Source organism: Chlamydomonas reinhardtii, chromosome 13 (assembly GCF_000002595.2).
Source record: "Chlamydomonas reinhardtii strain CC-503 cw92 mt+ chromosome 13, whole genome shotgun sequence".
In the NCBI taxonomy this organism is placed as follows: domain Eukaryota; kingdom Viridiplantae; phylum Chlorophyta; class Chlorophyceae; order Chlamydomonadales; family Chlamydomonadaceae; genus Chlamydomonas; species Chlamydomonas reinhardtii.
Genome location: NC_057016.1, coordinates 653,158 through 677,868, shown reverse-complemented (window position 1 = coordinate 677,868; position 24,711 = coordinate 653,158). Strand labels below are relative to the sequence as shown.

The window sequence follows — 24,711 nt, the reverse complement described above, 5'->3', positions numbered from 1 at the left end:
GCAGTTGCAGTTGGGTTGTGACGTTGTGACTGTTACGGTAGTTGAGGGGTCAGGGATGTGTGCCGTACTGTGGGTGGCAGCAGGCACCCTGTGTGTGTGTGTGTGTGTGTGTGTGTGTGTGTGGTGTAGCGCGCAAGGGAAGGAAACATACTGCGCGGGTGCCGTGCGTTGAGCAACCGTGCCTGCGGAGTTAGAGGTCGGGGGTGGGAGGCGGTTCTGAAGCAAGCCTGATGTGCGTGCGGTGGTGAATCAGTCAGCATGCGCACGGGATGCTTTGATTGCTCGGCGTGCGTGGGGAGCCGCCTTTTACTTACCTACCCCAAGCGCGTTGTGGTGTAACTTGTGCATGCCCAAGTTTTCTGTAGCACCTGGTTTGGCTATGTGCCTGTGGAAACCGACCCCGGCTATGTCCGGGCGATGAGGTTGTTCGGCCTCAGACTGTGGAGGGGCTCAGCCCCTTTTCCCGTGACCGGGGAACACTTGTCTGTAGCAAGCTGCGTTAGTCTTCAACACGCTGGCCATCAATACTACGGTATCCCAGGGCGTTCGGAAGTCTTTGGAGGTCCTGCGGCGTTACTCTACAATATCTGCACACAGTGAGACCCGCTGTGCCTGCACCGTGTCCCCATGATGAGCAGCAGAAGCAGCACATCTCTTTGAGATTGCAGCAGCCGGAAAAGCTGGAGGTTTTAGGTCCTCAAGAAGTTACCAAGGTAGTTAGGTGGTGCCCGCAACCAAGCGCTGCTGTTGGCGCAGCCAGCAGCTGCCAAGGCGAACTGGGCGGTCCACCGAGCCGGCGAGGGGCCAGCCACCTCTGCCCTGCTGCGTCAGCCTCGTGCAGGCCTGTGGCCCACTGGGCAGTGCGCCACTGCTCGTTATACCACCAGGCGTGACCGGAAGTCATCCGTTTGTGTGCTGTGATGCTGACAGCACCTGTCAGCACGACCGCACTCCGCAACAGGTGTAAGGTTGTGTCGCGGCTATTGCTACCGAACGGTGTTGAAGCCCGGGGCCCGTCACTGGGGCCCCGGTCTGGCGGTCTGCTGCCGACCCGCCACTCATGACATGTCGACAATGAGTCAAAAGACCCGACCTTCTCAACACCGTAACCCCCATGCATGCGCCTGCAACGCTGCTGCCTTCAGAAGCACCTCCACACCACCCAATCGCCTATACTTAACCTCGTGCCTCAACCACACAGAGGCACACACGCACACACACGAGGGCGGGCTTTTGATCCGTTGTTCAACAACACACACACACACACACACACACACACACACACACACACACACACACACACACACACACACACACACCGACAGCCACGCAGCCCTCGCCCAATCAGTGGGCAGTTGCGACGACACCTCGCGCTGTCGGGACCCAGCCCCACGGTCGCCGCCGCTGCCGCCTCCGCTCTCCTCACGGCCAACCCGGCGCCCTCACACCCTCCCCCACCAGCGTCCTGGCCTTGCCGTACCGTGTCGTGGGGCCCATGCCGTGCCGTGTCGTATCGTGTTGCGTTATGTCACCGGAACCCCAGACTTGCCAGGCCCTGCGGCCCGTGCCCAGTGCCCGTGTCATGCCACAGCCGCCCGCCTATACACACACACATACACACACACACACTACCCTAGCTGTTCCCTACCACTCCTGCCTCCAAGCAAACACTATATCGCCCAACAGCCGGACCCAGCCCCAGGTCCTCCAGACCCAGTCCTTCGTAAGATGGCTGCTGCGAATCCGCCAGCCCCTCAAAACCTGGCTCCTCAAAGCCGCATATCTGCACATCCGCATCTGCTCAGATCAGCATTTCGTCCTCCTCCCCCGCCTCGGGGCCTTCCTCGCCCTCCTCCTCGTCGTACATCGCCACCGGGCCGTCCGCAGGGCCGTACACCCGGATCCAGGTGCGGCCGTAGCGCCGGTCGCGCACCGTGGCCAGCGGCCCCAGCGTGGCGGGCACCTGGGTGGTGTGGGTGGTGTGGGTGATGGTGTGGGTGGGGGGGGGGATGCGGGTGTTGGTTTGTTGGTGGTTTGGGTGCGGGTGTTGGTGGTGAGATGGAGAGGATATGCGCGGGATGCTCGTGTTGGCCTTCGCGCGTGTGTATGTGTCAGAGAGGACGAAAGACGCAGGACTGCATGCATACAGTACGCGTGTGTGTGTGTGTGTGTGTGTGTGTGTGTGTGTGTGTGTGTGTGTGTGTGTGTGTGTGTGTGTGTGCGTGTGTGTGTGTCAGGTAGAACGACACGCGTGTTTGCTCACAGTTTGGCATTGCCGTTGTGCATGTGATGCCCCAATGCCCCATCCCCCATCCCCCGCCCTCCCATCCCCCCGCCCCCACCTGGTGGGCCAGCTGCATGGGGTACTCCACGAACACAATGGAGCGGTCGTGCAGCAGCGGCGATGCCTCCAGCAGCCCCATGAGCTCCGGGTAGCTCACCACGAGGTAGGGCGGGCACACAGAGATGAAGTCGAAGGCGCCGCCTGGGGGCGAGGGGGGGGCGGAGGGAGGGAGGGCGGGGGGAGGGCGGGGGGAGGGAGGGCGGGGGTTTATGGGGGTGGTTCATTCCGGAACCCAAGACAAGACCAAAGATTGGGGGGTTTGGTTGGTGGTTGGATGGTAGTTGGAGTCGGCGGTGTTAAGGAGGTTGGGGCATGGCGTTGGTGTTTGTGTGATGGATCCCCCCCACGCGCCCCCCCTGTGTGCCTGTGTATGTCTCTCCCCTCCCCTCCCCTCCCGCCACGCCGCCGCCGCCCCCCCCCCCCTGCTGCCGCCTGCCCGCTCACCCGCGAACCTCGGCAGCTGTATGCTCTTGCGCAGGAAGTCCTCGGCCTTCATGGTGTGCACCACCGCCTGCCGCTCGAAGCCGCACGTGGCGATGTTGCGCCCCAGGACCTATGGAGGAGCAGGGGGGGGGGGGGCGGGAGTTGGGGATGGGGGGTTTGCAGATACCAGCCCAAACGAAACCGAACCCAATGCAAAAGAGCCAGGAGGAGAGCGGAAGGTAGGAGGGGGCAGACAAGTTCCAAGCCCGGACTAAAGGAGGGTCCGAGGCAGAGGCGGAGAGGGAGACACGCACCCCGCACACAACACACACACACACACACACACACACACACACACACACACACACACACACACACACACACACTTTCTCCCTCTCCCCTTGCGCTTTCCTAGCACTCTCCCCAACACCCAAACCCCCCCCCCCCTAAAAGCACCCCAACACCCTGATCCCCACACGCCCAGCCCACACCTTGCGGCACACCCAGCTGTCCAGCTCTATGAAGTGGCACTCGCGGCAGCCGCGGCTGAGCGCCTCCAGCCCCACGCTACCCGTGCCCGCGAAGAAGTCCAGCCAGCGGGCGTGTGGCGGCAGGCCGCCGCCCGAGCCGGCCTGGGCCTGGATCATGTTGAAGATGGCTTGGCGCACCTGCGTAAGGGAGGGGGGATTTTGGGGGCGTTGGGGTTATAGATAACAGCCCAAACCAAACCGAAACCAGTGCAAAGGAGCGAGGCGAAGAGCGGGGGGTGCGAGGTTGAGGCAATGGGAGCAGGGTAAGAGCATCGGGAACAGGGAAAAGCGGGCAAAGCAGCAGGCGGAAGTGAGTGGCTGGAGGACCCCCGCCCCCCCGCCCCCCCCCCCCCCCCACACCCCAGCCCCCATTCCCCCCGCACTCCCCAGACCCCCCCCCCCCCCACACACACCCCAGCCCCCCCCACACACCCCACACCCCAGCCCCCATTCCCCCCCACACTCAACCCCCCAACCCCCCCCTCACACACCTTCTCCATCATGGGCCGCGTCATGGAGCCCTTGCTGCTGGCCAGCTGCCGCCCCGCCGCGCTGCCCGAGATGATGCGCATGCGGCTGTGCGTCTTGGCCTCAAGCACCTGCAGCAGCAGCAGCAGATGTTTGCAAGGCCGAACCACAACATCAACATCAACATCAACATCAACATCAAGACTCTCAATTCCTCATCCTAGCCGTAGCGCACTAACCAGGAATGGCTAGCAAGCTGACAAGGTCCCGGAGAGGGTCCCAGCGATTCCGCTTCTAGTCGAGTTTATGTAACTTGTGTTGAAAGAAGTGTTTACAAAAATCCGGCGCGCGCACCTGCCGCCCCGTGGCCTTCCGCTTCATGGCCGCCAGCTCGTCCTCCGCGGCGCGCTGGTGCTCCATCAGCTGCTTCACCTGCAGGGTGGGTGGGTGGGTGGGTCGGGGGTTTACATTCATGATTACGATAATCAAGAAGTGAAGGGAGGAGAGCTGATGGGGGATGTGTGTGCACGTGTGTGTGTGTGTGTGTGTGTGTGTGTGTGTGTGTGTGTGTGTGTGTGTGTGTGTGTGTGTGTGTGTGTGTGTGTGTGTGTGTGTAAGTCCCAACCCGCAACCCACGCACACCTATAGGCCTCAACTCCATGCCAGCTGCCCCCCCCCCCTCCCTGCCTACACCGCCTGTCCTGCACCGGGACGTCGCCCCTTCCCACCTTGTGTGGCTTGAACAGCCGAGTGAGGAGCGCCTCCTGCGCCTCCATGTCGATGCCGCTGGCGCCGCCAGTGCCGCCCCACGCCACGCCCACGTCCATCCCCTCCTCGTCCTCATCCTCCTCGCCAGCCTTCCCGCTCGCCGCCGCCGCCGCCGCGCCGGCTTTCCCCTTCTTGCCCTTGCCCGTCGCCTGCTGCGCCTTTGCGAGCTCGGCCGCGATGCGCGCCTCCTCGCGAACCTCGTTTTTCTTCTTGCCCTTTTTCGTTTTTATCACGCCCATTTCGCGAAGCAGCGAGGGCCTTTTGCCGGGCCCATGCAGCTCGTCCAGCCCCCACTCCACCTCCTCATCGGCGATCGGGTTGCTTCCCGGCAACCCATCTCCATTGTAGTCAAAGTCATCATCATCTGAGTCATCGTCTGAAGCGCGTCGAGGCGCGGCTCCGCCGCGCTTGGCGGCGGCTGCTGCCGCCGCCGCGGCGGCGGCGCTGCCGGGGCCGGCGGCGGCGCGGGCGGCGGCGGCGGCTGCCGCGGGCCGCGGCGCATCCTCGTTGAGGAAAGCGAGGGGGTCGTCGTCGTCGTCATTGTGGAGGGCGGCGGCGGCGGCGGCGCGGCCGCTGGCGCCTGCCGGCGCGGCGCCGGGTGTGCGGCGGAGGCGCTCGCGGCCCTCCTCGTCAAACTCCACCACCTCCTGCGAGCGCGATGGCGGGTGTGTGTGATTGCATTGCTTAATGGACCATGTGCGTAGCCGGCATAGGTAGATGGATAGCCCCCGCCGGCGCATCGGCAACGCAGGACCGCCCAGGCTGCGTGCCGCCCCATTGCAGGGTGTGTGGCACACACACGCGTGCCGCCTCCGTCCATCGCCCCCACCTTCTGCCCTCCCTTCATCCCCCCTCACCCCCCTGCTGCGACTCCCCCCTCCTGCCGTACCGTGGTTCCGTCCGCCTCCAGGTTCAGCTCGAAGTACTGCTGCTGCTCGTCCAGCGTGTCAAACCCCACCTCCTCGTCCTCGTCCCCCTCGTCCAGCTCGTCCGGGTCCACCCAGTCCTTCTTGCGGCCGGCTGTAGCAGCAGCGGCAGTAGCAGCAGTAGCAGCAGCGGGTGGGATAGTGGGTGGGTGGGACAGTGGGTGGTAGCGGGGGCCGGGTCAGATGTGGCGGCAGCAGCAGAGGTGTCAGGCCCCCGCCGCCACCGCGTCCGCATACCAGTCCCCGCAGCCGCAACCCCCCCCCTTTGGGTTCTGAAATGAACTACCCCCCCCACCCACCCACACACATGTACACCCCGAGGCGCCTCACCCGTGGCCGCCAGCCGCTCCCTCCGCGCCGCCGCCTCCGCCGCCACGCGCTGCTTCTGCTGCTGGCTGTGCGCCACACGGCCTGCAGGCGGCGGGCGGGGGGTGGGGTGGTGCGGGATGGTGTGGCGAGTCGCGGGGGAACGAAAGCAGCCAGACAGTCAGACAGACAGGCAGTCACACACACACACACATGCAGTACACACATGACATACATGCACACTTCCACGCCCTGTTTTGTGTAGGGCGAATTCCTGTGTGCCCTTTCCAATACCCTGTGCGCCCTTCCCCACCCTACTCCCGTGCCCTACTCCCCACTGACGACCTCCAAACACACGCACGCACCCGCCTCCAGCAGCCGCGCCTGCAGCAGCGTGAGGCCAGTGATGCCGGCGTCGCTGTTCTTGTCCACAAACGGCGTCCCACGCGAATCCGCACGCGCCTGCCGCTTCGCCGCCGCCGTCTGGGCCGCCGCCGCCGCCACGCCGCTCACTGCCGCTCCCGCCGGCCCCGCAGCCGCCTTCTTGTCTTTCTTCTTGTCCTTCTTTGCAACCGCCTTGGCGGCGGCGGCAGTAGCAGCCGAGCCGCCAGCCGGTGCTACAGCCACCACACCCCAGCCATCGTCGAGGAAATCGCCGTTGGCGCTGTCGCCGCCGCCACTGCCAGCGGCGGGGGTGGGGGTGGGGGCAGGCGCGGCGGACACGTACCCGCCTTCCTTCTCTAGCTCGAATAGCTGGGCTGCCCGGCTGCCGAGGTTGCTGGTGCTGGTGCTGGTGCTACTGCCGCTGCCACCCTTGCTACTGCCGCTGCTGCTGCTGCCGGTGCCGGCGGTGCCGCGCCGTAACCGGAGCGCGCTGGTGGCGACTGCAGGGTGTGGGGTTGTGTGGATCAGGGTTGTGTCAGGTGGGCTCACACAGGCAGGCAGGCCAGACCCAGGCGTACGGGACAGTGAATATATGAATGATGTGAGTGTGAGATAGCGTTTGGGAGGGCGTGGCATAAAGGAAAGGTCCTGGAAGGGGGCCTTGCGGGACGGAGTGCCGGCAACTGGCAAGGGTTCATGGGCTGCTGCGGCCGCGTTCTGTGGCGTGCAACTCCCAGCGCCGGGACCGACGACTCGGCACGTTGCATTTATTCGTGTCTTACCTTCTGCTGTCCTGACATGCCCACGCGTGGCGCTGCGTTGTGGGAGCGCTCCGACTAGTCCACCACGAGGCATGTGGTCTGCGGGCGGCGCCACCAGCCCGCCCAGCCGTTTGCTGGGAAGTAAGCTCATACGTGCTTTTCAGTATGAAAGGTGTATAATTCAGCGGTCACGACTTCAACACAATGTTGTTCCAGAAAGTTGGGCCCTTCAGCGACTTCCAGGTTCACCCAAACCGCTCCAGCAAAATGTCACGGGGTCAAATGTGACTGCATTAATAGTAAATAGCTTAGGCATAACCTAGTACCAGCTTCAGAAGGCCTAATTGCAATCGTCCATGCACAAGTATTAGAGACGGCTGCGTTCCGGGTCAATTATATAATACTCGACCTGCAACAAAACGACCCAAATCTAATCTGCCTGCGTGAGAGCCTGCTATGCAGTCCGCTGCGAGGGGCTGCCACGCCCCCGCGGGGCTTAGCTCGAGCTTGCTACGTAGTCGAACATACGTGCCGCCATGTGCACCTAGCAGCAGCGGGCGTGTTGTGGGCAGCAGGCATATAACCGCACGCGCAGCAGGAGGCAAGGGCGGGGGCAAAGACGACAAGGCCAAGGAGAAGGCCGATTTTTCTGCTCTCTGGGCGTTGCGTATTAAGAACTTCTTCAGTAGCCGCCGGAAGTATTTGCAGCAGGCGGAGCAAGTCGGGGATGATGACAAGGAGAAGGCCTTTAAAGCGGAGATCGCAAAGGAGGAGCGAAGCATCCGGGAGCTCAAAGACGAACTCGTAGCAATTAGCATGGAGGAGATCGAGGAGCAGGAGAAGCAGGGCGATCCCCGGCCGGCACTTGCGGCGACCGACATTGCGCAGGCTCGCATGGATCTGTAAGTTGCTGCGAGCAGCGGATGAAGGGTTTGGGTTGGTGGGGTGTTGCGGGAGGGGCAGACTGCGCGGCAGGATCCGGCAGGGGAGTGGGGTGTCGGGAGAAGGGGCTCGGGCACACGACACGCTCGCCCCCACCCCCCGGCGCGACATACGGCTGCTTGTGGAACTGACGATGGCTCCATGCCCCCGCAGCTCGCAGCCATGAGGCCATGACGCGTGTAGCTGGGCTCGCACCTGTCTAACCTCTCTCGCCTCGCCCCCGAGGGCCCCTGGGCCCTCGGACTGCCTCACCTCACAATCCCCGGACCCCCTCCCCCCGCCCACACACACAATTTTCCCCCTGCAGCCAAACCAGCCCCCTGACGCGCGCGGTGCTGGCGGTGGTGCGGGTGCGTGAGCTGCTGCGGGCGCTGCTGCTGCTGCCGTTCAGCGCGGTGGGCGGCGCCGTGGCGGCCTGGCAGGGGCTGTTCAACTCGCAGCGGTGAGTGGCTTGCGGGCGGCGTGGAGGGGTGCGGTGTAATGGTGTTGGAGAGGCGGGTTGGTGGGTGGACAAGGTTATGTCAAACCCGACTAAACGGCTTGGCGTGGCGTGGCGCTGGAGAGGAGGGTTGGCGTTGTGGCGGGAGGGGCGGGGCGTTCCAGGCGTGAGTACGGTAGGGTGGACGATGCGGTGTGGGGTGGGGTGGGTGGAGTGGGCGGGCGGCGAGCGGCGGCTGCGGGAAGGGAGGTGTAGGAGGCCCAGTTGCGGGTGGGATGCAGCACTGGCGACCTGATGTGTCGTCACATGGGGTCTTGGGGGGCGCGTGTCGAGGTGGCGGGCGGAGCGACCGGCGGCTGGCGTTGAGGATAATGGTGAGGGGTTGTGGACGCAGCTTGCACTCCCGTGCCGGTGGCTGCTCCACCACACGCCGACGCCCTTCTCCATTTGTCTGCCAGATCAATCATGAACGTTACGGTATATGCGCTGCATGTGTTGGTGTTGAACTCCCTGACAGCTATGAGAACTTCCTCATGTCCGAGGGAGAGCGCATCTGGGCCTGGCGCAACCGCTCGGAGAACGAGCGCTGGTTCTGGGAGGTGTTCGCGTGGGACCGACTCATATTCCGTGAGTTACCGTGATAAAGGGGAGGGGGAGGGGGACAAGGCGATTCAGGTGTGATGAGTTAGAAGGGGGGAAATGGGGATTGACTGTACGCGGCGTGGTGTCGGAAGGAGGGGAAGGGCGGACGGAAGGGCTAGAGGGCCGAGCCGGGGAGAGGGACACTGCCGTGGCGTGGGTGCCGGGTTGAGTCGTGTGAGAGCGGGCCCGTCACGCCCCCTGACGCCCACCCGCCTTCTGCCGCCGCTGCTCCGCCTCCGTCCTCCTGCAAATCCCAATCTCCTCCAGACCGCTGCGTCCCGTACCTCACATACCAGCACTCCACTCCGTCTTGCACTGACGGCACACGCCTTCCCCTGCCTTCCGCCCTCCCTTCCGCCCTCCCTCTTGCCTGTTTCTCCCCAACCCCCGGCAGCCATCCTGGTGATTGTGGCGTGGGAGTACCTGGTGCCCAACCACCTGGTGTGGGCGGTGCTGGCCCCGCTGGCGCTGCTGACGTGGATGAGCGGCCGGCTGCCCACGCCCGCCACACCCGAGTTCTGGATGCTGGCCTACTTCGGGTTCTACCGCAAGGTGTGTGCTGGGGGGGGCGGGCGGGTGGGGGTTGGTTGATTGCGGGGGGGAGACATCCCCAATTCCCGGTGAGGCGGAGAGGGCGAATGGGCTAGGCGGGCACTGTCAGGGGGGCACTGTCAGGGAGGGCACTGTCAGGTACTGGACGGCCATACCTCGGCGGCCTTCGACGGCCGGTCCACATCCGCTTCTCTGTCGCCCCTACGCCGGCAACGACGCGGTTCCAAACCTTGTGCCCGCCTGTCTCCCTCTGCTGCCGCTGCTGCTGCCGCTGCTGCTGCCGCTGCTGCTGCCGCTGCTGCAGGTGTGGCCGGACGCGGCGGCCTGGCTGCAGGGCTATGTGGTGCCGCTCATGGGCTTTGCGTGAGGAGGATGAGCAGCGCAGGAGGGCGAGGAGAGCAGCAGGAGGAGCAGGAGGAGGTGGAGGAGGAGGAGAAGCGGGAGGAAGCGGAGGGCAAAATTGCTTTTGTTACCAACGGGACCTGCTGACACAGCTCACGAGTAGCGAGACGTTCGCCGTCATTTTGAAATGAACCAAACAGACGGCGAGGAGGACGAGGGCAAAGCAGGCGCGCGACCGCCACGAGAGCCTGGGCAAGGGGATGGGAGGGGGTCTTGTGGGATGGGGTCACGGCTCGGGGGTACTGCGCGCGGTGGGAGGCAAAAAGGAGGGAACGTAAAGTAGGGGGTGCGGGTCTCCGTACGGACTAGTAAGACAGGACCAATGGCTTTCTTGGACGCCTACCGGTGCGTTGTGAGACAAAATGACCAATGGTGGCCAATCTGGTCGCCTGTTGTAAACCTGCTAACAAATGTGAGATCCGTACATCTCTTCCAGTCCGTAACAGACTGCCAGGCTGCAACACGCCGCCCAGACCCAGACGGACACTGTCGCAGTGTCGCCGGTGTGCGGCTGTGACTCCTGTCAGTCATGTGAGCCGGCGTATGGCTGTGACTCCTCACTCCTGAGAGCACGCGCCCCACTGGCTGGAGCCGGGCGGCCGTGTGCCACCTGCCTGTGCCGCCGCCGCCCTGCCAGGCTAGCTGCCTAGGGTACACAGCTCAATGTCAATGTCGGGTGCGCATTGGTTGTTGCTTTGTTAACGCACGTCACGCTAGTGTCATTCTGCAACTGCATTCTCCGCACAGGAAGAGCTGGTCGTGCATCCACTCAACCCTACATACCCGTACCGTCATTTATGATTGCGGCATTACAGGAGAGGACAACCCAAGCGCGCTAGCACGCAGGGGCCATCTATGCTCTGGGCTTTCAATCACCCACGAGTTTGGCACGGCCTCCGGAGGAATCCCCTCTCTCCGCGTTCGCCGGTTGCTCAAGTCGCCCTGCAACCCAAAGTCGTCATGCCGTGTCAACACGCCACGCCACGCTAACCCACATGAACGCCTTCCCCCACAGCACACACCGTGCCCCCCGACCTCCGCGGCTCTAAACCACAAACCTCGGTCTCATCCCAAATCGGCGCAAATCAGCGCGTAAAAAAGCGTACACAATCGTGGACCTCAATTAGCGGGAGCAAGCACACACACTATAGTCTACTTGGCCCAGGCTATCGTCAATGGGGGTTGAGGCTAAGAAGCTTTCCAATCAGATGATTTTTGGATAATCAATCTCCCTGAACCGGTGTAGGCAAACCATTCTCATCACGAAAAAGAGCTCAAAGCCTGGTGCCATCCACACTCACCTTAACCTTCACGCTCACACACACAGCACATAAGGGGTTGTTGGGACCGAAGAATCATTGGCGGCCGCACGGAAAAAGCCCCAACCCAACCACACGGGTGCGCCGCTTACTCCTCCCACAGTACACGCGCACACACACAGGCAAGCGCACGCCACGCCCCTCCCGCCGGCCTCCCCACGAGGAAGCGCCGAGCGTAGCGGGGGGCGCACGTGCGCGTGTGGTGGTGTGCACGGTGCAAGAGGCTCGGCAACACCCACGCGCAGCACAGCTGACAGGCCCGCCGCCGCCAACGCACGTAAACCTTGCCCTCACAAACAAGCCCTGCTCACACAACACTAGGAGCCAGCGTCGCGTTGCTAACGAGTAGACGGATGTTCCACTGCACAGGCACGCCGCCGCAAATAAAACGCCGCAGAAAAGAATCATCTGTAGCATTTGCGATGCCGTCCGCGCAGCCGCTTCCGTCCCACCCCTCACGACTCGACACTCACACCCGCGCATGTGAACATAGCCGCCCGCAAGGTGGCCCAACGGGGCGCGCCGGAATTGCGAGGGCGGCCCAAGAAATCGTCTAAAGGTTTTTTGGTTATCGAATCTCTCCTCCTTCAATCGCTTTAGCGTTTGCTCCTGCAAACCGTTTCCACACCAGTCCTCTTCCCTGCTCCTCCTTCCCCACCCCTCCTGCTGCACCCTTCAGCAGCGCATAACCAGCAGAGCACCTTGCAGCAATCACATGCCACTTCTCTGGATCATCCTACATAAGCAAGTGCGAGTTGCAGCTTTGCACCCAGCTGGCAGCGGCGGCAACGACGACGACGGTGGCGACGAATTGAATCATCAGGGTATCAATCAAAAGGAGTGGCGGAGCAGTCTTGTAGCTGGCTGATGGTTTTCCCCCCAGGCTCAAAACGAATCACACTCTGTCCTGGGACGCATCCCACCAGCCACGGCCACAAGGCCGCCCCACCTCCCCGTGTGCTCACCCGCCCTCCATCCTGCACGCCCATTCTCCTGGTGGAACAACCTCGCCTGCCTCTTCCCCCCCACCACGACACGTCGCTCACTGGCTGCCCTCCGGCGCAGCCGCCGGGGCGGCGCCAGCGGCGGCGCCCGCCGCGGCGGCGGCGGAGCCGCCCGCCGCCAGGCCCGCCAGGGCCGCCATGGTCGCAGGGTCCAGTCCGGCGGCGGCGGCGGCGCCGCCATTGGCGGCGGTGATGCGCTCCAGCAACGCCTGGGCCGTCATCAGGTTCTCGGGCTTGCTGTAAAAGGCCTCCAGAAGGGACGCGAGGGCCGCGCCGTCGCCCGCGGCGGTGGCGGCCGTGGCGGCGGCGGCAGTCGGAGCGGGCGCAGGCGCGGGCGCCGCAGCGGCGGCGGCAGGGGGCGAGGCCGGTGCCTCGGGCGCCCCGGCCGCGCCGCCCGTAGACGGCGCGGCGGAAGCCGTCGACGCGCCACCGTCGGAGGCGGCCGAGGAGGCGACCTCAGCGGCAGCCGGGGCCGCAGCCGGAGCCGCGGGAAGCGCCGGTGCAGCCGACACCGGTGCCGGTGCCGGTGGCGGCGGCGCCGCCGGCGCGGTGGCGGCGGTGACGGCGGGGCCGCCCAGCATGCTCTGCAGGTTGCTCAGCATGGCGGGCGACAGCGCACCCGCGCCGCCCTGCCCACCCGCCGCCGCCAGCAGCGCCGCCAGGGAGTCCAGGGACGGCGCCGCCGCCGCTGCCTCCGGCGCAGGAGCCGCCGCCACCGCCGGAGCCGCGGCCGGCGCTTCCTTGGTGGCACCGTGGCTGCCGCCCAGCGCCGCCGCCAGCATAGCCATGGCGTCAGCGGGCAGAGCCTGTGCCGCCGTAGGCGCGGGCGCGGCGGCGGCAGCGGGCTCGGCGCCGCCAGTCAGCATCGACGCGTCCAGTCCTAGCGCCGCCAGCGCCGCCGTCAGGGCTGCGGCCGAGCCGGCGCCGCCGCCAGCGGAGCCCGCCTGCTGCTGTGCCGCGTGCTGCTGCTGCGGCTGCGCAGCCGCCGCCAGCGCTGCGGCGGCGGCCGCCGCCAGCTGCTGCTGCTGCTGCTGCTGCTGCTGCTGCTGTTGTTGTTGCTGCTGTTGTTGCTGTTGCTGCTGCTGTCCTGCCAGCAGCCCCAGAAGCTCCATCGCCAGGTTCGCCTGCGAGCCTTGCTTGCCGTCACCGCCGCCGGCATCGGCGGCCCTGGGCGCGGCCGCGGCAGAGCCGCCGCCGAGGCCCAGCCCCGCCAGCTGCGCCGCCAGGCGGGTCTGCAGGTCCTGCTGCCCGCCCGCCGACGCACCGCCAGGCTGCGCCGCCGCCTGCTGCAGCAGCTGCGCCGCCAGCTTCAGCTGGAGGTCACCAGCGGCGGCGCCGCCGGCGCCGCCGGCACCGCCGCTGCCAGCCACGGCGGCGGTCAGAAGGCTCGCCAGGTTGGCGGGCGCGCTGGAAGCCGGCGGTAGCGGCGGCGGCGGGGGCGGCGCCGCCGCCGCGGCAGATGCGGCTGCGGCCGCCGCCTGCTGCTGCTCCACCATTTGCAGGAGCTGTAGCAGCCCGTCATTGGAGGCGGCAGCCTGGGAGGCGGCGGCGGCGGCGGCGGACTGCGAGCCGCCGCCGGGGCCCGAGGTGGTGTCGGCGCCGCTGCCGCCGACGGCGCCCAGCAGCTGGGTCAGCGTGGATGCGGGAAGGTTCTTGAGCATCTGCATGTGTGTGTGGGCAAATTGCATTACAAGAGAAATTATGGTTCGGGTCGGTTCGGCTCAGGTCGAATGAGAAGGCGAGAGGGTCCTGGGGCGGCTGCCAGCTTGCAGCTACGCCTTGGTGGGTTTGTACCTGCGTGTGCCTGCCTAGCACCTGACTGACTGCCCGGTTTCCATTCGCAGGCGTGTGTCTGTGCGCTAAGCAAGCCCTACGTTGGGGATGCCAACGCCGACGCTGACAGCGCGGCCCCAAGCACTTACGTCCATGCCGTTGCCGCCGCCGCCGCCGCCGGCCTGGCCGTTGGCTGCCGCCGCCGCCTGCTGGCCGCCCAGGGTGGCTGTGTTGGGCCCCAGGATGTTGGCAAACACCTTGAGCGCCTGGATCTGCTGCTGGACCTGCTGCTCTGCGAAGCGGGAGCGCGGGTTGCGGGTTGCGGGGCGGGGCGGGGCGGCGGAATAAGGTTTAGCCAGGTTAGGTAGGTTAAGCGAGGTTAGGTAGGTTAGGCAGGTTGCGGTGCGGTAGGACACACAGGGGCTAAAAGGGAAAGCGTGCGCGCGTGTGTGTGCGGGGGGGGGAGCAGGGCTGTGCAGTGCAGGTTGGGGCATGCAGGCGGAAGCGCAAGGTAGTGGCGCGGGCTGGGGTCGTGTGGAACATACCCAGAACACCTTGGCGGGTTGCCTGCCTTCCGGGATGACCCACATGTGCCATCACGCGCCTTACAAAGCCGCAACGCATGTGGCCCAGGCCTATCCAACCCTGTAGTGCGCCCTCTGGCGCGGTGGGGCTTGCCCCTCCCCCCCCCCCCCCGCCCATGTTCCCCCCTCCGCAGCGGGGCGTTTCACACCCCTGTACGCATCCCCCCGCATCGCCCTTTACCCCACAAGGCCACAGAGCCTCTCCAGCCGCACCTGCAGCCAGCTCCGCCTGCAGCTGCTGCTGAAGCCAGAGCGGGTCCTCCTCCGGCTTACGCAGCTCGCTCTCAGTATGTGCAAAGAAGCACACGCGCCTCTTGCAGTTGGAGCCATCCGTGCACATCTGTACATATACAAAAAAAGATATTACAATGCGACGCTCGCAAAGCTTGCACGCGCAGGCCTGGAAACCGCGACCGACCAAGAATCCCGCACCTGGGTGCGGTACCGGCTCGGATGCAGCCAGCACTCAAAGACTCCGTGAGCGAAGGGGCACGCATCGCCGCGGCGGCAGCAGCCGTTCTGTAGGGCACAAAACGCGGGATGGATGTGACGTCGCCCGCACCCGCGCAGGCGTAAAGCCCCTCTGCGCAATACGCTCCATTTTACAGTTCGCAGGAAAAGCTGGGCCACGCGGCGGGAGCGCACTCTGGCGCGAAGCTGGTCTGACACGAAGCGCTCACCCGGCGAAACTCGGGGCAAGCCGTCCCCGAGTAGCGGTACTTGCGCGGGTCCCTGCGCTTCGCCTTCTCTCCAGGGTGGGCAAATGGGCACTGCGTCCAGTCGTGAGGCCGTGCGCGCGGGCAGCGCTTCACCTGTGGGGGAATTGTGGGCTTATGCGTAAGGTCTCTGAGCCGCGAACAAGCAGCCTGGTGCCGAAACTCACCTTGAACTGAAAAATGCGAAAGTCATCTGAGCTGAAGGCCGCAGCGTCCAGGTCGAACACCACCTCCTGCGCGCGCGACAAGGCAGAGCATGGAGCGAGAGGTATACCTTCATACGTGTCCTGCCCAGCGAGCAGCCGATCGCGCGACACAGGGCACTGATGCATAGCTACCTTGTTCGCCAGAGCGTCCATGGCTGCTGACCCTGTAGAGCTAAACCCAACGGAGTCCAGATGCCGAGTCGCTCTGTCACCGAACTGAAGCTGAGCACGTTCGTAAAGAATGGGTACTTGGTGCTGCGACAGCGGTGTGTCTGTGTGTGCCCGCTGTGCAAAAAGAATAGCGCGGCAGGGTGGGACGAGGGCTTTTGGGGTCCAGACACACGCCCCATCGCACGATATTTTCTTAGAAGCAGGCTTTTCTCCCGCTCCCCCACCCCCGGTCTCCGCAGCTCGTCCACCCAAAACACGCAGCCGGCCAGCATTAAGCCCGCACACAATTACCACGTGATTTGTATACGTCCTCGGGGCTAGAGCAGCGCGGCCCTCGGCGCCATGGCGCCACGCAGGCTTAGGGCAGGCTAGGGGCAGGGGCGGCCGGGCGGCTACAGCTCCCCGGCTCCATCCCTGCGCGCAGGCTAAGGCCTAAGGGCGGGGGGGGGGGAGAGGGGGCGGCTCCACACTGTTCCGCAGCTGGGGTGCAGCACATATTCGAAGCGTCATGGATCGACACCCACCCCTCCCCGCCCCTTCGTCGCAACGCCACACGCCACGTTGGCTGCCCTCTGTGTGGGGCCGTAGCCCCCCCTGCCCCCATCCTTAAGCCTGCGTGGAGCAATGGAGCCGTGGAGCCATGTTGAAAAAGCTGATGGCAGTTCCATGCACCGGTTCCATGGAGCGCTTGGAAACGACCTGTTTCCAGGAGCCGTGGAATGGGTTGTTCCGTAACCCCTTTTCCAAAGCTCCAGGGTTCCATGAAACGGGGTTGTGCGGCTCCACACGACCATACGGATCTTCCACGCTCTAGTGCAGCTCAGCGTGCAAACCTTGCCCATAACACCGAACTCGGTAGCGTATATCCTTGGTCCATTCAGCACGGCCCTGCCTCACCAGTTCGCTAGCCATGTTCGCCAGTGTCAGAACCCCACCTGCACCCGCACCCCAAAGAAGACGAATCGCCAGCATCCGACCACCCACCCCACTCGGCATGCACACATCCCCACCTCCTCCTCCGACCCGCTCACTCGCGAACTAAAGAACACATACCATATCCACCAGCTACGCTTCGCCACCTCCTGCCGCCTCGTCCTTTGACCCGTCCCATCTCATCACGCGGCCTCAGAGCCCGTGGCCTCGCCTGCCCCCGACGCAGCCGCCGCCGACCCAGTCGCCGTCGCCGCTGCCACCGAGGCCGCCGCCGAGCTGAGCAGCGAGTGCAGCAGGATGCCTGTGGCCACAGACACGTTGAGCGAATCCACAAGGCCGCGCATGGCAGCCCGGGCCGCGGGCGCCGCAGCGGCAGGCGGCGGCGGCGCGCCTGCGGCTCCGCCTGCCACTGGTGCTGGTGCTGGTGCTGGTGGTGCTGGCGAGGAGGAGGCGGGCGCCATCTCCACGCGCACCAGCCGGCTACAGGCGCGGCGCGTGTTGGTGCGCAGACCAAAGCCCTCGCTGCCTGCGCGTGGGTGCGGCGGCGGCATGTACGCGCGCGCGCGGGCGTGCGTGCGTGTGAGAAGGAAAGCGATTGGCGTTGGCAACGCGCATGTAAAGTGATAATTGGAAGCGCACTGTCAATCGTGCATCTTGCGCACGCCAAATGGATCTCGTTACGAAACGGTTAACAATGGACGCGTGTGGCCATACATCCTGCACACGTACGGTAACTCTATGTACGGGTTCTAAGTGCCGCAGACATGAAACCAACGACTCACCCAGCACCAGGATGGTGGGTCCGGTCACGGCCACTCGCCCCACCGGCTCGCTGCCGCCGCCCGCCGCCGCGCCCAGCACCGCCCAACCCTTGAGGTCGCGTGCGTCCATCAGCGTGCGCGGCAGGTTGTGGCAGCTGTGCAGCGGCAGCGCCTCCACAGCGCCGGCGCTGGCCTGTGGGGAGTGTCGTGGGTGGTTTTGATGAGCCAGCGGGGTTGGAAGCGGGGTGGAATCACGGCACGTGTGTGCGTGTGCGGGGATTGAAAGGACTTGACACGGCACTATGCGATTAAGGCTAGGAGAAACGGACGGCCTCCCCCCCGCCCACAGTCCCCCGTGTGCCCCCGCCTCCGGTCCATCCCACCCCACCAATCCCAACACACGCCCGGCCCGGCTGCGCCCACCTTGGAAACCACGGGCGACAGCGGCGCGCAGTTGCGGGAGCAGGCCAGCACGCCCGCGGCGCCCAGGCAGTAGGCGGAGCGGACCACCGCACCCAGGTTTTGCTGCGGAGAGAGGGCGGGAGGGGGGGGCGGAGAAGAGGAGTGGAGGTGGGCAGGGGGCGGATGGAGGGAGGCGCTACAAGAACCAGACCTCCTCAAGGTAGGTATGGGGCGGATGGAGGTTTGGTCGCAACCGTTGGCAGCAACACGAAACCCAGGTGCCTACGGAGGAAGCATGCGGAGTCCAGAGTCCCCCAATCCACAGTCCCAATCCACAGAGCCAATCCACATTCCACGTCCCAGTCAAACACACACACACACACACACACACACACACACACACACACACACACACACACACACACACACACGTTGCCATTTTGCCTGCCTGTGGCACTTCTGTGCTGCCGCCCTATGCCTTTACTTCTCTCTCTCGCTTATAGGTAAGACTGGCTATGGACTGTGGACGAGACCCCGGGGATTAGGCGTGCCCGGTAAACGTTGTAGCGCGTCGCCGACGCGGAGCATGGCAGCGCATGCGGGTGCATCTCGGAGACGAGGCTGAATGCCAAACGCCCGGGTAGGGGGTTCCAGGCAACATATGCGGGTGAATATGCTCAAGGTGACAACTGGGGCAACATCGACAAACGCGGAGCTCGGTAACCGGCGGGGGTATTTGTGGGTAACTGCGCGCGCGTGTATGGCGGACTGTTCCGTTTGTTTTGTTTAACACACACACACACACACACACACTGTCTTTGCGCAACGTTTTCCTTGTGCTCTTTAACACACACACACACACGCACACACACAAACGCACCGGGTCCACCACCTCATCCAGCGCCAGCCACACAGGCGGCGGCGCCCCCGCCTCCGCCGCTGCCGCCGCCGCCTGGGCCGCGGGCGGGAATTCGTCCATGTGTGTCCAGGTTAGCGGCGCCACGTCCAGCACCAGACCCTGGCGGTGGGGGTTTGGGAGGAGGAGGAGAGAGGGGTTGGTGGTGGTGGTGGTGGTGGTGGTGGAAGGGCTGGTGGCGAGCGAGTGCAGGGTGACAAGGAGAGCTGTCTGCGGTAGCAGCGGTTGGTTGCAGCGAGCTCATATAGCATAAGCTACCCGTTCCCGCGTCTGTCCGTGTCTATTCCTGACCAGGTATGGCCACAACAAACCCCCGAGCCCCCGGCCCAAACCCACCCACCCAGGCAATGGCCCCTTCTGACCTGGTGCGGCCGGTCCTGGCTCATGAGGTTCAGCTCGTGCCGCCCCGCCCGCACCACCTCCACTCCCGCCTCGGCACACAGCGCCTCAACCTGATGGGGGTTCAGCGAGCAGGTGGGCATGAGTCTTTCACTCCTCACATTTACCCCGAGGGCTTGCGAGGTTATCCAGGCACCGCCGCACTGGTCAGAGGCCACCGCCAAGTGGGTTAGCGGCAGCGGTAGGGGCAGCAGCAGCGGCAGCTGCTACATCGGACCATGATCATGGTCGCCTCAACCTTTTCCGTGAGCCCCCGCAGTCCGTGCACACACACACACACACACACACACACCGGCACACACGCACCTGGCGGATCAGGCCAGCGTCCTTGCGTTTGGACAGGTCGATGAACTCAAACAGGAAGGCCCGGTGCACCTTCCGCCTGCGTGTGTGCGTATTTGTGTTGATGGGCATGCGAGGACCATGTTGAGGGCGCAGGACAGGCGGCGCGCGTGGAAAGACATGAGAATGCGATGTTCTGGTGAATGATAGCCGCCACCTGCCGACTCACTCCACCAACCCCCAACCTCTGACCCCTGACACCCTTGACCCCTGACACTCCGACATCCTGCTGTGTGTGCCGCCCTGCCGTGCACCAGGGCCACGACCTCGTCCGCCCCAACCGCCCAAACCCAACCACCAACCACCATTCACCATCATCACCACCCCTAGGAGCATCCAACTGCCCCAACCGCCAACTGCCACCACATGACTCACCGCTTGGCCCTCAGCGCCGCCAGCACGGGGTACACGCCGTACAGCGCCTCCCCCTGCAGCGAGTCGCGAAGCGGCGGGCCGGAGGGGCCGCGGCGCGCCGCCGAGTCGTACGGCCCATCGCCCTCGACCCCCTCATCATCCACGTCCTCATCGTGCAGATCCTGCTCTGGATCCAGATCCAGGTGTTCGTCGTCCGCATCGTCGCCGTACCTACCGCGAGCCTGTACGGCGGGCGCCGCCGCGCGGCGCTCGTATGTCGGCGGCGCTGTTGACGACCTGCTGCCGCCGTAGCCGCCGCCGCCTCCGCGGCCGCCGCGGTCCTCGTTGTCATCCCGCTGGTAACGCTGCGGCCGGTCGCCACGAGGCCCCGTGTCCTCACGGTCGCGCCGCTGCCAGCTGCCCCGCTCACCGCCGCCGCCGCCGCCGCCGCGGCCGCCGTAGCCGCCGCGACCGCCCTCGACGCCGCCACCACCGCCGCCAGCATCGCCGTCGCCGTCGCGGACCTCGCGACGGCCCTCGCCCCTATCACCGCGCTCACTGCGGTAACCGCCCTCGCCACGGCCACCGCGGCCGCCGCCGCCGCTGTAGCCGCCGCGGCCCCGGCCTCCTCCATAGCGGCCTCCCCTAGCGCCATAGGAGGGCCGGTCACGGTCGCGGTCGCCATCACGACCGCCGTCACGCTCGTAGCGGTTACGGCCTCCGCCGCTGGGCCGCTCGCCGGCGGGGGCGCCGCCATCGCGGCGGTCCCGTCGGTCGTCACCGCCCGCCGCCGCCTCCGTCCGACCGCCCCGCGCTCCAGCGTACCTGCAGGGTTCGCCCGCAGCGCCGCAGCCGCAATGCATCAGGGCAATCAGGCGGTGAGAAGGATGCGCAAGGGAGTACAGAGCGGGCTGCACAGGAGGAAGGCACGTGCTTGCGGTCGAAGGTTGTGGGTTGAGGCGCGGGCTCATCAAGACAGCGGCCCCGTCGTCAAACGGGTGTCCCCAAACCACGACTCACGACGCGCATTTCGGGGCCGCCCGCAGCTCTTGTCGCGTCGTGACCAGACCCGTATACACACGAGCGCTCAGCATGGCGCTTTGGGGCTGGACTCGAGTCTCGCGCCGCCTGACGCTTGCGGAAAACGGGAATTGCAAGTCGAGGGCCAACGGCGCGGGTACAAGGGGCTATTGACAGTAACACATAGAATGGAAGTGTTATGTCTGTACTGCAAGCGGGAGGGAATGGGTATGAAAGGCTTTCCCTTCCGTTGTGACGATTCAAGTGCATGCAATGAGCCAAGCCTAGCTTTCTAGGCGCCTGCTTAAACAGCTAACAAGTTTAATCACCTATTTCGCTTTCGCTCTGGTTTCTGAATCCATCCAATTACCCTAGCCTTGCAAAGCATCGACTGTGCACTATGGTTGAAGCGTGGCCAACCTGGGAGCGCGATGTGAAGCTGGGCGTAGGTGCTGCAGCGACCCTAGGTAAGCAACTTGCTTCATCGCACTAAGCGGCATAACCCACCCAAGACGTGGCCCGCTGTGTTGGCACCATCCTCGAGACATTCTGACGCACTCGCACGTTTCTGCACATTTACGCACAACCTCGCAGCGTCAAGATACTACTTCAACAAGCGACAGCTGTGGCCTTGGCGGGTGAGAGCGGGTAGCATTGCTGCTTTGCGTGTTAAGCTTTGCTGGGGCACACGAACTGGGACTGCTGCAGGCTGGCGCCGGATTGCCTGGTTAGGGAGTAGGGAGATAGGTTGCGGCTTGCAGGGGGAGAGGCCGATGCGCCGTACCGGAGCGCTGGAAGGCTTGTGGCTGTCATACGCCGTACACTGGCGACAGCAGCCTGCTGCGCTCCGCCTAGCCCCGCCAACCCCGCCACCACGCCGTTGACACACCTCCACTGCCGCTGTATTCAAACCCTCCACCCGCTGCCCTCCCCTCGGTCCTCCCGGTCCACACACCCTCCTCCCCACCCCTTCCTTCCCCCCTCACCCCTCCTCCACCCCCCCTCTCCATTCCGTCCCCTGCTGCCCCCCCCCTCCCTCCCCAGATCTCCACGCTCATAGCCTGGCCGGCGCTGGGCCTGGGCCTCATGGACGTGGCCATGCAGATGACCGCCACCAAGGAGCCCATCATCCGCAAGGTGGGGGCGGGCGGGCGGGCGGGCGGCTGCGGGGCTGTGGGGCTGTGGGGCTGCGGGGCTGCGGGGCTGCGGGGCTGCGGGGCTGCGGGGCTGTGGGGCTGCGGGGCTGTGGGGCTGCGGGGCTGTGGGGCTGCGGGGCTGTGGGGCTGCGGGGCTGTGGGGCTGTGGGGCTGTGGGGCTGCGGGGCTGTGGGGCTGTGGGGCTGCGGAGCTGTGGGGCTGCGGGGCTGTGGGGCTGTGGGGCTGTGGGGCTGCGGGGCTGTGGGGCTGTGGGGCTGCGGGGCTGTGGGGCTGCGGGGCTGAAGCGTGTATGCGCTTGTGGGCGCCGTGTGGGCGGCGCTGTTTGGGGGGGTGGGGTGGGGTGGGCGGGGGTTACGGTGGAGCTCTGGGTGATGGCCTGATAAGGGGAGGTGGGTGGCTACCGCTGCCTCAGCCAGGGCGGCTGGCGTTGGGGCGCGCCGCTTGATGCGCCTCATTCGGTGTCGCCGCCTTGCCTTATTGGTGCGATGTCACCTGCCGGGGCCCTCTGCAGGTGGATGAGGCACGGGCGCAGCAGCAGCAGCAGTCGCAGCAGGCGAAAGCGGCGGCCAGTAGCTGAGGCGTGAAAGCTGGGGAGCTTTGCGGCGTAACTAGGATACCTGTATCCGAGAGCCGTCGTAATATCAGAATTACGGTAGTTGTGCACGAGGGGTGTGCGAGGGAGAAGTGGAGAGCGCAGCGGTGCTGATGTGTTCGACCGAGTTGCTACTTAAGAGTTGCTGGGAGCGTGGCGGAAGCTTGGGCACAGGCTGTGTGTTGCTGGGACAGGGGTTGATTATGTTATAACGTGGCATTGCAAGGACGGCCGGCGGCTGTGTAGTGACGCGCGCATGACGGTGCGGCGGCGTGTGGTGAGGCACTGCCGGACCGGATGACCGGAGACGGGCTGCACCGGGGAGGCTGCACTACGCTTTCGTGCTGGTGTGGTGCTGCATCACAAGGGTTGATATGACTTAGCCCGTGGTACTGGTGTGTGCAGTGTGCGCAAGGGTGGCAATGGCGCGAAGGGGCAGTGTGCGGAGTGCGGAGTGCTGTCTGAGAGGAAAGCAGCGGCACGCCAGCAGATGGAGGGCAAGAGTGCTGGGTTCGATGCATGCCTGACAATTATTTGATGAGGCCGTGAGAGTGAGAGCAGAAATGTGAAGCACAGGATAGTCGGAGCATTCCATTCGAACGCACCAAACCACGCAGGAGGTAAGGTTGCCAACTGATTGCAGGGCGTCCCGTGGCATGGGGGCATACTCCCCCAGGTAGTGCGAGGGACGTGTGCTTTTGTGGCGGTTCAGTGCACGGTGCGTTGGCCGGTTGGCGCGGCGTGCATCTGGAAATCATTAATGTATTTACCGAGGAAGGGTGGCTGGCCAAGGTAGACTTCTGCAAGGATGAGCAGGCGTGTCATTGACGCTGCAAGTCAAGGGCGGGGAAGCCGGTAAGGGTGCGGGGATTCGGCATGGGTACGTGTCTCCCGCCTTTCTTGCAAGCCTGATTCCCTACCTGTTACTCATTAAACACACGAGTGCATTAGACCAGTTCCAGTCATCAGGAGCTTGTCAACGGCGGACTTCTAAACCTCGCGATCTTGCCCCTCAACCAAGCGTTCCTCGTTGTTAGCACTTAGGAACAATGCCGAAGATTGCCCCTCCTGAGCTCAAACGCTTCATGGACAAGAAGCTCAGCAGTGAGTGGGGCGGCTCGCACCATGGCCAGCTCGCGAGTGGCAGAAGCGAACAATAGCTGCACCTGCTGACATGAGGAATGCCCTGCGCAAACATGATATGGTGCTGGCTTTCAAAGCTTGACCGGTTCTGCCCTCATCTCCCGCAGTTACGCTGAACGCGAACCGCCATGTGTCGGGGACGCTCCGAGGATTCGACCAGTTCATGAACCTGGTGCTGGACGCGACGGTGGATGAGAAGCTGAAGGTCGACATTGGGATGGTGGTCATCCGCGGGAACAGCATTCAGACGATAGAGGCGCTGGAGCCCATCGCCACTGGGAACTAAGCGTGTGGACGAGCGCATGGGCTGATTCGGGGCTCGGGGTTTCTAGGGACTACGTCTGGGCGCTCGTGCTACGCTTACGGGGCGGAGCGTGGCAGCGTGCTGGGGGACTTGACCGCCCACACGGTGGGCTAAAGAGCTTTTGACACTTGACATTAACGCAGTATCCAGGCGTTCCGCAGCCTTGGCGTGCCATAGAGGCGCATGACTGCTGTCCGCTGTGAGGAGGAGGCGCGCGGAAGGCGGAGCGGAAGCCTGTGGCGCGGCGGATGGGCCCCACGCAATCCGTCAGCAGTGCGGGCATGCACTGCTGTGATGCGGTGGAGCCGTAGGCCCCAGCGGAGGTTCCAGGGGCATGAGATGCTGGTGTACGGTCGATAGGCAGACGCCTTGTGACTGACTGGACATCGGAGCTTGAGAAAAGTTCACGTTTGTACTGGTCGGCTGTGCGGTTTGGCGAACGAGCTGCATTTGCGTTTGCGGGCTTGTCTGGGTACGCTCTCGGGTGCGTGACTATACCTGGTCACCAGAATGTTGGTGATGGGTTGTCTGGTATGTTGAACGGAGGCTAATTGAGGAGCGGCTGCATGGCCCGGTGGCGTGCTGGCGGTTGGCAGCGGGACATGTAAGCTACGAATATGCGTGCTGCTCATGGTTGCATGACGCTCTTGTGTCGAAGTATCACGAGTGAACTTAGACGGCGTACCGGTATGAAAAGCGCAGTGCACAGTCAGCGCCGTAACCGCGGA

The 24,711-nt window shown here is 64.7% G+C and overlaps 6 protein-coding genes across 6 annotated transcripts; 3 read left to right on the top strand and 3 right to left on the bottom strand.

The window, feature by feature from the left end:
* Nucleotides 1-704: 704 nt before the first annotated feature.
* CHLRE_13g566300v5 (uncharacterized protein) lies at nucleotides 705-7,186 on the bottom strand. Its single transcript, XM_043069280.1, has 11 exons — nucleotides 6,932-7,186; nucleotides 6,131-6,649; nucleotides 5,790-5,870; nucleotides 5,423-5,553; nucleotides 4,494-5,180; nucleotides 4,120-4,197; nucleotides 3,789-3,896; nucleotides 3,259-3,435; nucleotides 2,789-2,897; nucleotides 2,343-2,485; nucleotides 705-1,963 (listed from the first exon to the last, which is right to left on the bottom strand). Exons 1-11 carry the CDS (start codon nucleotides 7,059-7,061, stop codon nucleotides 1,802-1,804), a joined length of 2,325 nt encoding a protein of 774 aa, XP_042917255.1. The 5' UTR covers nucleotides 7,062-7,186; the 3' UTR covers nucleotides 705-1,801.
* Nucleotides 7,187-7,286: 100 nt separating this feature from the next.
* Nucleotides 7,287-10,297, top strand: CHLRE_13g566250v5 (uncharacterized protein). The gene is made up of 5 exons (XM_043069279.1): nucleotides 7,287-7,812; nucleotides 8,160-8,294; nucleotides 8,809-8,918; nucleotides 9,328-9,485; nucleotides 9,790-10,297. Exons 1-5 carry the CDS (start codon nucleotides 7,367-7,369, stop codon nucleotides 9,850-9,852), a joined length of 912 nt encoding a protein of 303 aa, XP_042917254.1. The 5' UTR covers nucleotides 7,287-7,366; the 3' UTR covers nucleotides 9,853-10,297.
* A 387-nt stretch (nucleotides 10,298-10,684) lies between these two features.
* CHLRE_13g566200v5 (uncharacterized protein) lies at nucleotides 10,685-15,786 on the bottom strand. Its single transcript, XM_001693381.2, has 7 exons — nucleotides 15,622-15,786; nucleotides 15,451-15,516; nucleotides 15,248-15,379; nucleotides 15,000-15,086; nucleotides 14,781-14,907; nucleotides 14,133-14,275; nucleotides 10,685-13,871 (listed from the first exon to the last, which is right to left on the bottom strand). Exons 1-7 carry the CDS (start codon nucleotides 15,640-15,642, stop codon nucleotides 12,249-12,251), a joined length of 2,199 nt encoding a protein of 732 aa, XP_001693433.2. The 5' UTR covers nucleotides 15,643-15,786; the 3' UTR covers nucleotides 10,685-12,248.
* A 508-nt stretch (nucleotides 15,787-16,294) lies between these two features.
* On the bottom strand, nucleotides 16,295-20,976 carry CHLRE_13g566150v5 (uncharacterized protein). The gene is made up of 8 exons (XM_043069278.1): nucleotides 20,788-20,976; nucleotides 19,789-20,592; nucleotides 19,378-19,453; nucleotides 19,035-19,124; nucleotides 18,637-18,774; nucleotides 17,778-17,879; nucleotides 17,376-17,547; nucleotides 16,295-17,119 (listed from the first exon to the last, which is right to left on the bottom strand). Exons 1-8 carry the CDS (start codon nucleotides 20,859-20,861, stop codon nucleotides 16,776-16,778), a joined length of 1,800 nt encoding a protein of 599 aa, XP_042917253.1. The 5' UTR covers nucleotides 20,862-20,976; the 3' UTR covers nucleotides 16,295-16,775.
* Nucleotides 20,977-21,106: 130 nt separating this feature from the next.
* CHLRE_13g566100v5 (uncharacterized protein) lies at nucleotides 21,107-23,412 on the top strand. Its single transcript, XM_043069277.1, has 4 exons — nucleotides 21,107-21,254; nucleotides 21,382-21,425; nucleotides 21,832-21,924; nucleotides 22,456-23,412. The coding sequence occupies exons 1-4, from the start codon at nucleotides 21,188-21,190 to the stop codon at nucleotides 22,519-22,521; spliced, it is 270 nt and encodes an 89-aa protein (XP_042917252.1). The 5' UTR covers nucleotides 21,107-21,187; the 3' UTR covers nucleotides 22,522-23,412.
* A 54-nt stretch (nucleotides 23,413-23,466) lies between these two features.
* Nucleotides 23,467-24,603, top strand: CHLRE_13g566050v5 (uncharacterized protein). The gene is made up of 2 exons (XM_001693637.2): nucleotides 23,467-23,640; nucleotides 23,787-24,603. The coding sequence occupies exons 1-2, from the start codon at nucleotides 23,586-23,588 to the stop codon at nucleotides 23,963-23,965; spliced, it is 234 nt and encodes a 77-aa protein (XP_001693689.1). The 5' UTR covers nucleotides 23,467-23,585; the 3' UTR covers nucleotides 23,966-24,603.
* Nucleotides 24,604-24,711: the final 108 nt, after the last annotated feature.